Below are 13,157 nucleotides of genomic sequence, written 5' to 3' on the forward strand. Positions count from 1 at the left end.
TTATAGTGAAAACACATCTGAAATCACAATTAAGAGTATATCCTAATGTGTTCTGGAAACAAAGCCATGAGTGCATATTTTACATAGGGATCTGTAAATTTTTGCTGATGACCAAACTGTAACTCATATTCCTATATTCAAGGCTAATTTTTGGATTATGTAAATAAGACCTCTCTAAATTAGAAGTAGAATTCATAAAATATGACTTTCTCATCATACTGCAAACATTTTGAGAAATGTAAATATACTTTGATTTACTGTGAATTTCATAATCAAGGGAGAAGTATATTCTAAAACTAATGCATTTTTTTGCTTAGTCTTAGAAGCATAAACAAAAATAGAGTCTAGGAATTCAATAATTATCTGTGTTGCTGTCGATATTAACTAGGGTTTGGGTTTTTAGTTGTGATTATATGCTACTAGGGAAATAATCACAGGTCTACTTTTTATATGTACAATTTTGATCTGACAAGTATATGTTTAATAATAAATTGTAACTACATATCATAGATGGAGACTAACACTATTCTACATTTAATAATGAGTGAGGTTCATGTTTTCTGAGTGGAAAAATTTGTGTATTACACCAACATACAAACCATCTATGTTTAAAATTATTATTTGATGAGAAGATTTGTATATAATATCACTACAGTGCTATTATAATTTTGATAGTAGCATAAATAACACTGGACATGTAAGAATTGTATAGTTTTATCTCAATTAGCTATAAGACAACTTATATCTAATATTTTATGAAAGGAAATATTAGGTTGGCACAAAGGTAATTGTGGTTTTTGCCACTAAAGTAATTGCAAACACACAATTACTTTTGCACCGACCTAATAGATTTACACATTTATACCAGGAGACATACAAAAAGTGTTCATATCAGCATAATTTGCAATTCTTAGAAATTGGAAATAATCCAGATGTTTATTAGTAGAGGAATTATAAATAACTGTGACATACTTATAAATGGAATATTAAAGAACAATAAAAATGAACAGGCTACAATTACATTTACACACATCAACATAGAAGTAGCTCATATTCACAATGTTGAGCAAAAGAATAAAGTCATAAAAGACTACCCACAGTATGACTACTTTTATATAGAGTCTCAAAACTGGCAGATGAATAATTAGTAAAATTATTAAGCAAAGCAAGGAAATTATTATTATAAAAAGTTAGAATAGTAGTTACCTTGGGGGGTGGGGGGAAATGAGGGATATTACTGGAATAAAGCACTTGAGAATTTTCATAGAAAAAAAATAAGGAAAAGCACTCCCAGGGTTAAATATATATTGCTCACATTTATGTCTTCTACCTCTGTATCTATATCTGTAATATTTCATAATGGTAATTGATGACTCAGAGGCATGAAAATATCCAGAATTATTTTAAGAATTAATTAGTAACTAATAATTATCATCTATAGACTTTAGTTACTTGAACATAGCAGGAAAGTAGCAGACAAATTTTGGTTAACAGTGCAAAAAGCATTTTTCTTGCTTAACCCTTAGTTAAGAATTAAAATATAGGCCAGATGCAGTGGTTCATGCCTGTAATCCCAGCACTTTGGGATGCCAAGGCAGGAAGATCTCTTGAGACCAGGAGTTCTAGACCAGCCTGGGCAAGATGGTGAGACTCAGTATCTATAAAAGATACAAAAATTAGCCAGGCATGCCTCTGGTCCCAGCTCCTCGGGAGGCTGAGGTGGGAGGATCACTTGAGCCCAGTAGTTCAAGGCTGCGGTTAGCTGTGATCATGCCACTTCACTCCAGCCTGGGTGACAAAGTGAGATCCCATCTTAAAACAAAAACAAAAGAATTAAAACAGGAAAACTATCCCATCCCTCAAATATTTAAATCAAGGTTTTACTGTATATACCAGATATGGTTACTAGAAGGAAAATGTACTACACATGTAGTAAACATGTGTAGAAATGTACAACCAATTTAAATCCACCTTGCAGATGCATCCCCACATTTGCTTTACTGGAAGACACTTGACTTGTAAGCCTTGCTAATTTGTACAAATATAGCCAAATCCATTTCAAAAGTCCTTTGTTTATTCCATGTTTCTAAATGCTGGTTCATTTTTAAAGATCCATATGGTTTTCCTTTATATTTTATTTCATATGGTGTTTTATTCTTCTGTAAAAATATACTGGAAAAGGAGAACAAGACTTGTCTAGACCACATTAATACAAAGCAATAGGTGCTTCCAGAGAACTAAAACAAAAACACACTTTTGGGATAAACTTTCTTAGAAGAGTTTTGACCACAGGTGCCTGCAGTTCATGGCATTCTTGGTGGTATGAAAGCCATTGCAGTTGTTCTCTGGTTTGGTATTTTTTAAAGAACATGAACCATGATTAGAAAACCACTAATATTAATATATTGAAACAATAATTTTAGATGAAGCAATTATTCTTGCTTCCTTCTGGGTTAAGTCAGTTTCCAATTTGCCATCAGAAAAGAATTTTTTCCTCAGGATATCTATTCTTAAACTCTTCTTTGGGATCTACACAGTTCTTCCTCTGATTGTGGGTTAATTTTATGTATTACTAAAAGTAATTATTTTAAAATTTAAATAAAATAAGTTGGTGTCACCAAAAGCTGGTGTCACTTAGGTGAATATATCCTGCACTTTTTTGGTTATGGCATTGTAAATATTTTTTGCCTATTGGATACCTACTTCAGTACACAATTTAAAATAAATATTTTCCATAAAAAAGATTTATAGTAGTACTTAACTTGTTATTTTATTTTTATTACATATTTAATTTCTTTCATAAAGATATTTATAATTTTATTGTCAAGAGAAATGAAACAGATATTTTAGAAGAAAATTGGGGAATTAAACTACTAATTCGGTTATCTCACCAATATCCTTATTATCAAAATGGTTCTTTTTCCATTGTACTATTCAAATATGACCTCTTTGTCATTAACCTTAATATATAATTTAAAATTTAGTAGTAGCATTACATTTGCCTAAAGTTTGCATATCCTTATAAATTAAATATATTTTACTTAATAAAACCAAAAAAGCATTATTTAAAAAATTCATCTAGAGGTAATTTTTCTTGCTGAGGTACATGTCAATTTCTAAAAGTATAATAAAAAGGAAATAAAAAAGTGTTCTCTTATGAAAACTGGATAGCTGGGTGAAAAAAGTTTGTTCTTTGTTAGTTAGTTAGTTAGATACCTTGAGCAGTAACAAATGAAATGATTGTAGTAGCCAATGGTAAAATCCATCTGTATTAGTACCATACTTAATATTCCATTTAAATATTTCTTATTGATTAAAAAATTAGGAGGGCATGAAAGAAAGGAGAAGGATATAAAGAAGACAGTGGTCTGTCTCTTTGGTCTTTAACTCTATATCACCTTAGGAATAGTATGGTTCAGTTTTTAAAAGGTATTAATTTGCTGCTGTGTGTGAACATACCTTTTTATAGAACACATTGACTTTGACATGTTAAGAATATGAGAAACTTTTAAGTGAATAGCAAAGTCATTGTTATGCATAGTTCTTTCTTAGTTATCTATAAATGAAAAATTGTACTGTCCTAAATAACAGTTGAGGAACTTCTACTTGTGAAATTATTTTCCTTTGGCAAAGTGGATGGAAAAGATTTGGGAAAAAAAAAAAACACACAAGTGCTGGCACAATGGACAGGAATGTTGGAAAAAATTTTTAAATGTTGGCATAGGAATTCTTTAAAAATTCTAACTTACTCACATGTGAAATGAAAGTAAAAAAGCATCTGTCCTGTTTTATGCACACTGACTAAATAAAAATGAACAATTATATTTAGCAAAGTTTAAAGCTCTTTAAACTAAGGTATTTTGTCTGGGTTTTGGCGACCTTTATGTTATTTGTTCTAGTGAATTAAAATATTATGTTTGAGTGCAGGCATAGCTTGAAACGCGGAAATTATACAAAGAAGAGAACATTCTCTTTTCCAATTCTGATGATCCTAGATGAAATATGAAATTTTTGAGAGACTAAACACTTCTAATATATTTGAGAGGAAAACTTTGGTCGTTGGCCTCATCTGTCATTCAACCCATTTATTAGTGAAATATTTCAAGAACCTATGGACATGCCTTAACACAACATCTATTGTTCTGCCCAAGGTGGAACTATATAAATTAGGTCTTTAAGGATTATAACCATAATTATTTTTTTTTAATTTTCTGCATTTCATGTTTTTAATTCTACTACCAGATGTGGTTATATTTTCAATAAAAACAAACAAGAAGCTTAGAGCAATATGAAATTCTGTTTTGATTCCTTGAGAAATTAGCTTAAATCAAGGCCAACGTGACATTTTCAGATTGTTGTCTGAAAAGATTTTATTGTGTCTTGGTGCTGAAATGAATTATTTGGAGCTCTTATTCAGGTTTCAGTAAAGCTATTCTGTTCTGCCATGTGATTATTTATTGGGAGAATGTATTGTTTTTCATGCATCAAGTTATTAAAACAAAGCTCAACACGTGGTTTCATAATTGTGACTAAAATAGTCCATAGAGTACCTAATTTCCTTTGATCCTTTATGTTGAACAGTTCAGGCCGTGGTACTTGCCTTGATAATGAGCCTCCCAAGCGTGACTTTCTTTATCCAGCTGTGGCCCCAGGTCAGGTGTATGATGCTGATGAGCAATGTCGTTTCCAGTATGGAGCAACCTCCCGCCAATGTAAATATGGGGTAAGAAGTCTTCATCCTTATGTTTTGTCATTTATACGTGTTCTTCCATGACACAGATGTTAAGATGGAATTACGATGAATGTTGGTTCCCTCTAGTAATATCTTTAATTTGAATATGGCTTTTGACACTGCAGTTTTTCTGATATCATATGTACAATATTTTTTCTAAATGTTTCAATAATCCTAAGTTAAGCACATTACAGATTTCTTGTGAGGGATGCAGGTAGAATTTTAGTAATTCTTAATGTATTTTTTCTTTAAATCTTGAATTTATGATGCCAACTTTATTTCGTCTTTTGAAATGTTGTGGCTTTAAAATCCCTCTGCCACTTTTCTGATACTCTTATAATTGAGCTAAAGGGCATTTTTACATTAGCTAGACAGCTTTACTTTTATTCCTACTTGATAGTGCTAAGTCACTTCATGTTGCTTCATCCACTGCCCACATTCCAGCACCACAACCAAGCAGGAACAAGATGACATTAGCTCAAGTAGTGAAACAAGGAAAATTGCTATGATAGAAAAAAAATGTAGGCATCATAATTTATTCTGCATGTCTGCCTTAAAAAAAAGTCACAGTGTCTACATCAGAAAATGAATAAAATTCTTTTTAAGTTTCATAGAGCAAGATTTTAGTGGACATGTTCTTATTAAGAACACAATATAAGCATAGTGAATGAAAAAATTGGTTTTTAATATGTCAAATTGCTTACCAAAAAATTCAGATTTAAAAAATAAGTTGAAAGCCTTGATTTTTTTTTCTTTTTCTTTTTTTTTGAGACAGAGTCTTGCTCTGTCGCCCAGGCTGGAGTGCAGTGGTGCAATCTTGGCTCACTGCAACCTCTGTCTCCTGGGTTCAAGCAATTCTCCTGCCTCAGTCTCCTGAGTAGCTAGGAATACAGGCATGCACCATCATGCCCGGCTGATTTTTGTATTTTTAGTAGAGACGGGGTTTTGCCATGTTGGCCAGGCTGGTCTCGAACTCCTGGCCTCAAGTGATCTGCCCACCTTGGCCTCCCAAAGAGCTAGGATTACAGGTGTGAGCCACTGCGCCTGGCCTGATTTCTATTTCTATGCAAATAGTCTTTTAAATCCTCTTTTAGAAATAATAATAATTAAGTGTTAAGGTAGTATTGTACTGTATCATTGCACTGTATGTATCCTCTTTAGATACAGAATAAAGGGAAGTGTTTTCTTAAATATCTCTTTGGTGACAAGTATATTATTATTATTCTTGTTAGGCTTTAGCAGCATATTTGTGCACTAGCTTTAAAGAGTGTGTGTGATTATATGATATGTAGAACCTTGTGTAAAACTTTGGCTTATCCTTAATCTTATTTTGTATGGTTCTAGTTTCTTTTGTTCTTAGGTTGTTTATGTTTCAATAAAAGTCAGTCGAACTTTAATCATAGTCTTTCTATATATACTTATGGATTAATACATTGAAATTCATGATCAAATGAACTTAGAAAATTTCTGTTAGATTATTCATATCTATGTCTCTCATTTCTTTGTTAGCAAGTGAAATAATCTATATTTTTGTTTTCTATTGGAAACTGGGTTTTAACTCTACCTGCAAATTTCTACATTAGATAATTTATTCAGTTTTATAGAATCTATGGCTACACGATATAGTCTTTTTCTCTCTCAAATAAATTAATAAAAAATTGACTTAATTCTTCTTGCTATATATCTCTATATCTAATTCAGTTCAGACTAATTGATTTGAAATGAGATAAAGAATACAAAATTACATATTTTTACTTTATGTTCCTGATATTCTGCTTTTATATTCTTTTTATTTGAGATGGAGTTTTGCTCTGTCACCCAGGCTGGAGTGCAGTGGCACAGTTTTGGCTCACTACAACCTCCACCTCCTAGGTTATTCTCTCACCTCAGCCTCTGAGTAGCTGGGATTACAGGCGCTCACCACCACATCTGGCTGTTTTGTATTTTTGGTAGAGATGGGGTGGCCAGGCTGGTCTTGAACTCCTGACCTCAAGTGATCAGCCCGCCTCGGCCTCCCAAAGTGTTGGGATTACAGGTGTGAGCCACCGTGCGTGGCTTGCCTTTATATTCTTAATATGTTTTGTTTATAAAGACTTCTGTAATAGATACAAACTAAAATTGGAAAACTTTGAGAAAGACGTTAGCATCTTACAGACCTACACAGTTTTAAGTATTTTATCGTGAATCCTTTTCACTTTGATTTGTAGCAAAATAATGGTTTCCCTAGATTCATATACTATATGAAAATGCTTGTGTTATTTTTTTAAGTGCAATATGTTACTAACAAAGTGTATTGAGTCATAATTGATTCTTTACAATCACTCCCACCTCTGAACTTGTGTCAGTTTACACAAATCTACGCTGGTTTATATCTGGTGAATCCCTAAAGTTTTAAACAATTCTAAATACTACTTTGGAAAACAATAGTGGCTTCAAAGGTCAGAGTCCAGTGGGTAAGCAAATCATACTTCAGATGGCAGCTGAAGGGAAAAACAAACCAGCCCTGATTTAGGTAGCTGTCTAAGTATAGCATGCTGAAATGAACACTAAATACAGTTGCTGTAGACTTAGGAGAATATTTTAGAATTTTTGAGAGGAGATACATCTGGTGTTGAAAAATCATGAAATGATTCCTCTTTCAACTAGCAGGTCTCTCATGATGTCAGGAAAGATTTTAAAGAAATACAGAATGGGCCAGGTGTGGTGGCTCACGCCTGTAATCCCACCACTTTGGGAGGCCGAGGTGGGTGGATCAAGAGGTTAGGAGATCAAGACCATCCTGGCTAACATGGTGAAACCTCATCTCTACTAAAAATACAAAAATTAGCTGGGCGTGGTGGCGCACGCCTGTAGTCCCAGCTACTCAGGAGGCTGAGGCAGGAGAATCACTTGAACCCGGGAAGTGGAGGTTGCAGTGAGCCGAGATAGTGCCACTGCACTCCAGTCCAGCCTGGGCTACAGAGGGAGACTCCATCTTAAAAAAAAAAAAAAAGAAAAGAAAAGAAAAAAAGAAAAAAGAAAAAAAAGAACTACCGAAGGATCTATACTGCAGAAGTGATCAGCTTTCCATCTCTTCCACTTGGCCATGAAGTAGTCGTTGCTGGGTTACCAATGATTACATCTGTAGTTATGAAAAATCTTGCCTGAATTCTTAGTGAGTAGGTTCATTAATATACATGTTAGTTATGTTTGGAAATTTACATGAAAATTTTTCTGTTTTATTTTACTCAGGGCAACATTTTTCACAATTATTCTTGCATATCATCTTTTCTTATTTTTCAAGTGTTCTTAAATTCCTATAGAAGTTGTGAGGAGGTTGTAATGGCTGTAAATACAAAGAACAAAACAGTACAGTACAATATACTGAGTAATATAGTTGTATAATGCAGTATTCTATAAATGATATATAGTTTCTGGTATTTATGTAGTGACTTTTTTCTGAGCTACTTCAGACTGAGTTGATAAAAATGATAATTATTGGCCAGGCGCGGTGGCTCACGCCTGTAATCCCAGCACTTTGGGAACCCAAGGCAGGTGGATCACCTGAGGTTGGGAGTTCGAGACCAGCCTGACCAACGTGGAGAAACCCTGTCTCTACTGAAAATACAAAATTAGCCAGGCATGGTGGCACATGCCTGTAATCCCAGCTACTTGGGAGGCTGAGGAAAATGGCTTGAACCCAGGAGGCGGGGGTTGCAGTGAGCTGAGATTGTGCCACTGCACTCCAGCCTGGGCAACAAGAGCAAAACTCCATCTCAAAAAAGAAACAAATCATATTATTATATAATATTTTATAGGTGAGGAAACTAAAAATACAGAATGTGATATACCTACTCCAAAGTAAATAAATAAATAAAGTCCTAATTGATGTCAGTTCTGTTTTCTATTAGGAATAGTAATTATGTTAATGAAACACAGGTAGCAGATGTATTTTGTTTTACAAGACACTTGTTATTAAATTTTTATCAGGTAATGTCTGTTACTAAAAATCTTCTCTAAAGTCCCTATATTGTCCCCATCTTTTTTGGGAGAGAGGTGGTCCGGAGACCTTCTCTAAAGTCATTTTTTAGGGTCATAAGTTTTCAGATGTCTGAAACTCTTGAGTCCTGGATTTAAGTGAATTTCTTTTCTTTTACCTTATATAAAAAGATAGGACGTCTTCAAGGTAAAATACAAGTACAGACAAGTAACCTGCAAAGCTAGATTCTTACTAGATCATCTAAAAATATCTGCTAGCTCTGTTGTAGGTTTCTAAGGGGCCTTGGATGATTCCTGGATGAAAATACATTGCAAATAAAACAGCAGTATCAGTATGTCCAAGAAATGTTTCTTTGGCTTTTTAGAGTAATAAGCTCTTTCCTGTAAAACTCTGGAGAATCTGTTGTCTCTTCCATTTTCCATTAATCTCTTTTTTATTAGAAAAGAATTACAAAAACTGAATTATCAAAAAGCCTACTGCAGTAATAACAAGAAGTTTAAACGTAGGAAGGAAGTCACTAATGAGCCTATATAATGTAGGGGCTCTGGGTAATCTTTTGACTGCTTCCCAAAAAGCATAGATTAATTCAAGGCTCAGCCTCAGCTTTAGCTCTTTATTTCTTTATTCTGTCACTTAAATCATATCTCAATTATTGTTTTCCAGTACACTTAATGGTTCAGTATAGGTTAACAATATCCAGTACATAATTTACTGTTACTTATTAAGAGCTGATTGTTCATCTACAGGTAGATTTAAGACCACAAAATCAAAGAAGTTTTATAGACATCATAGCTTTGTTTATTTATGGGAAATGTTTATTGTCTATGAAGTTTGTCACTGTTTACATAGACTTAAATGTTAGCACATAAATGCATAATAGTGTGTTGTACATGTTACTGCTTATTTTAAATGTAGAACTGAAGAATGTTTTATCAGTAGGCCATATATCCTGAACCATAAATGGGAACACATGAGCTAATACCTGCTGTCATGATGGATGGAACAGCATATTTTTATCAGAATATTTTAAATAAAAAAAAATCTGTTCACCATAAACTATTACTATGACCTAAAATTGACCATTAATAGATTTTACTCAGTTTTGGGCACTTTTTTCAGTGAACAGCAGCCAGGTTGTTCTTGTAAACTTCAGACAGCAAAAAGGTATGACAAGCATGCAAATTGTCTTTTATTTACCTGGCACATGACATTCAATAAATGTTTTCATTTCCTCTATGAACCTCTGTCATCCGTGATAACATTTCGGTATAGCTGATAATGCTTGTACTGCTTTAGGAGAATCTGAACCTTTTGTACTTTGGGGAGCATGTTAAGATATTCCAAGGCGCACATACTGACTCAATTTCACTCTTCAGTCTCAGCTCAAATGCCAGTTTCTCTTCAGACAGGCCTTCTGTCTGATCATTCGCTATTAAAAAGGCTTTCCTCAGTTACTCTGTTTCACATTATACTGTTTATTACTTTCATAGCACTTTTAAAAATCCATAATCATGTTGCTTATTTGGTTACTTATTAAGTGTGATCATGTAAATGAGGCCTTTTCTAACAACATTACTTAATATTGTACATCCACGTGCACACACAGAGACATACACACACACACTTCCTATCATTTTCCTTGTCTTATATTTCTCCTTAACATTTATCATTTCCTGACATACTATCTATTTTACTTGTTTATCTTGCTTATTACTACTTTCCCCCCAGAAAGTATTTTCCTTGGGGGCAGATATTTTGTCTGATTCACAGCTGTATCCCCAGTGACTAGAACAGTGCCTGGCTCATGGTAGGTGCTCAATTAATGTTTGTTGAATGAATGAGCTGATAATTATAATGGGAGTGTAATTGCCATGAGGGGAAGGATTCCACCTGACTTGTTTATGGCTATTTGTGTAGTGACTAGTTCAATGCCTGGCATATGGGAACTCAATAAATATTTGACAAATAGATGAGTGAGAAGAGTTATCTGGTGAAGAGAGTGGAGAGAGGATCTTTGGGAAGACCGAGAGCCTGTGTATTTGAAGAGGTGAGAGAAAGCCACTGTGCCCAGTGCTCTCAAATAAACACCACACAAAAGAAACAGGAGAAAAAGGTAGAAGCCAAGTGTAACTGCACCTTATAGGCCACGTTAAGTTTTTATCTTAAAAGCAGCAAGATGCCAGAAAATAACATAATGTCTAAGGCATATTATGTCTTAGGAAACAAATGTAATTCTGTAATCTGGAAAACCCATGTTAGAAAATTAAAGGCTTTTGTAAAGTGATCTGTGGTGTCCTCTTTTCCCTTTTCTCTTGCCCTCCAAACACACCCTACTCAGAGTACTAAAACAGCTCTGCCACTAATGATTCTCCAGTGTAGCAATGTCCTTACTTTTCTAGGTAAATATAGAATTTATTCTTTTTATACTAGAGGGTGCTTATAACTCTGAAATGAGATGAATGGAGGTGTTTGTGTGTAAAGGTGTATGGGCTCCATAATTTTGATTTAAGATTGCAGAATCCCAGTGTGTTGTAGTGGAAACATAACTTATAAAAAGAGAATATGACATAACTTTAAGACTTCACATTAATTTTTACTCTTTCCAGTGGAAATATATTTGTGACCATTGTTATATTTTACTTACAGATCACCAAACTTGAAAGTTTTCTCTTCTACTTACCTCAATTAGATGATTAATGATAGAATAATCTACAAGTGGTTGAGTGCCATATTTGTTCCAAACTTTAAGTGATAAGAGACTTTTAGGATTTAATATTAGAAATGAAGATCAAGAGAGTAAATATAGATATAAATTTGGATTTATTAATTTATAGTAAGAAATCTAGCCACATAGTTTATATTCATTCAATTCCATTGAAATCTGCATATTTTCTCACTGAAACAAACCTACCCAGTAGGCCAATTTATTATTGAAAAATTATTCAGTAAGCCTTGAATAAAAATATGGGGTAGTGCATAGATTATTTTCTTAATATATTAATTAATAACTATAATAATAATGCCATCAAGCTGTGCCTACCTGAATATAGCTCTTTGATGTCAGGGTAACTGCTAGAGACAAGATAGTTGAGTTCTCTGATCAAGGTATCCTTTCCCTGGAGAGTATTTAATAAAAACTGACATGCTTTGTCTCTCAGACTCATGCTTATTCCCTTTTGTTTATTTTATTATTTTATCACCACCAATTAAATAAGATTCAGTTATTATTGCATTGTTATTGAGAATCATTCTTTCATATAATTGTATGTTAGTTGTACGAGTCTGTTGGGGATATCACTGGCCACCTATGCAACTTTTTTAAGAGATACAGACAACTTGGGAGAGGATAGCAGGGAAATACTGAGAAGTACATATAAGGGAATGAGAAAATGAGTTTGAGTAGCCTGTAAAAAAGAAAGCTAAATGTTGGCCTCAAAAACCATTTTCTGGTTTTGGAACACTTATTACAGTTTGATTGCTGGTAACAAATTGTTCTGCTTCCCTACCAAGAGCATAAAATATCCCACAGTTGTCTTAATTTTTACAGCTGGAAGGTTGTAGATTAGGTATTAGGAAGAATTTCAAGTTATTAAATATTGGAATGTTAAACTGAGAAAGATGATAGAATCACACTTTCCTTGAAGATTTTAAGGTGGTATAAATATTCTACAGTGTTGTTTTATACAGGTTTAGGGAATAAAAGGTGTGTAATTATTTTAGCACCTCAATATTCTTTTGAAATCCAAACATATATTTATCAGGCATATACTTGACAAAAAGTTTATTTGATTTTTTTCTTAAATTCTAAGCTAAAATCGTAAGTCCATGATCACTTGTATCTTTAAAGATTACTAGTTTTTACCCTGCATTTGCTTCTTAGAGGTTTTTTCTTTTCTTTTCTTTTTTTTAACCATTTAGTCAGTTTTGAATACTTTTAAGTTGGTGATTAGTTATATAAATGGGATTTGTGGATTAAGGGTTTTTTTAGTTTAGTTTTTGTTTTTTTGCCATTCTAGGATCTGTTGTACTTAAATTTCCCATTACCCGTAACATAACAGGATTAAACTATTTAAGGCAAAAATAAGGGTACATTATCCTCTTTCTTCAGATGGCTACTAAACACCTGAAACCAGGCCATAAAGTCACCATATGTTGGTTTTCAATTTTCCTTTGTGTGATCAAATGATAAGTAACCTTTCTAAGCACTGATGCTCCTTCCTGACCTTTAGGGCTCTGCTCTCCCTCTTTACCTTCAGGATCCTTTATTGCAAGCAGCTGTTGAGAGGTGTTACTGATAGGCTAATGTGGACAAAGAGGATGTTTCATATTTAGAATCAAGGACCCAACATGCCTAGAATTTAGAGTTTCCCAAGGGCCAAAAGTGTGCGCATGTCTCTTTTTCAGTCTTTAAACTTCATTTAAAAAAAATTTTAAAGCCAGCCAGCA

The 13,157-nt window shown here is 33.6% G+C and overlaps 1 protein-coding gene across 4 annotated transcripts in view; it reads left to right on the forward strand.

The window, feature by feature from the left end:
• Nucleotides 1-13,157, forward strand: part of ADAMTS6 (ADAM metallopeptidase with thrombospondin type 1 motif 6) — a 339,082-nt gene that overhangs the window by 195,895 nt on the left and 130,030 nt on the right. For all 4 annotated transcript variants that reach the window (XR_010157222.1, XM_526907.7, XM_063811175.1 and 1 more), the window contains one exon: nucleotides 4,582-4,723. Coding sequence is in view for 3 of the 4 variants with exons in the window: in XM_526907.7 (XP_526907.2) it covers nucleotides 4,582-4,723 (142 nt within the window). In the remaining variant the exon portion in view is untranslated. The remainder of the gene's footprint in view (nucleotides 1-4,581; nucleotides 4,724-13,157) is intronic.

This window comes from Pan troglodytes, chromosome 4 (assembly GCF_028858775.2).
Source record: "Pan troglodytes isolate AG18354 chromosome 4, NHGRI_mPanTro3-v2.0_pri, whole genome shotgun sequence".
Classification (NCBI taxonomy): Eukaryota; Metazoa; Chordata; class Mammalia; order Primates; family Hominidae; genus Pan; species Pan troglodytes.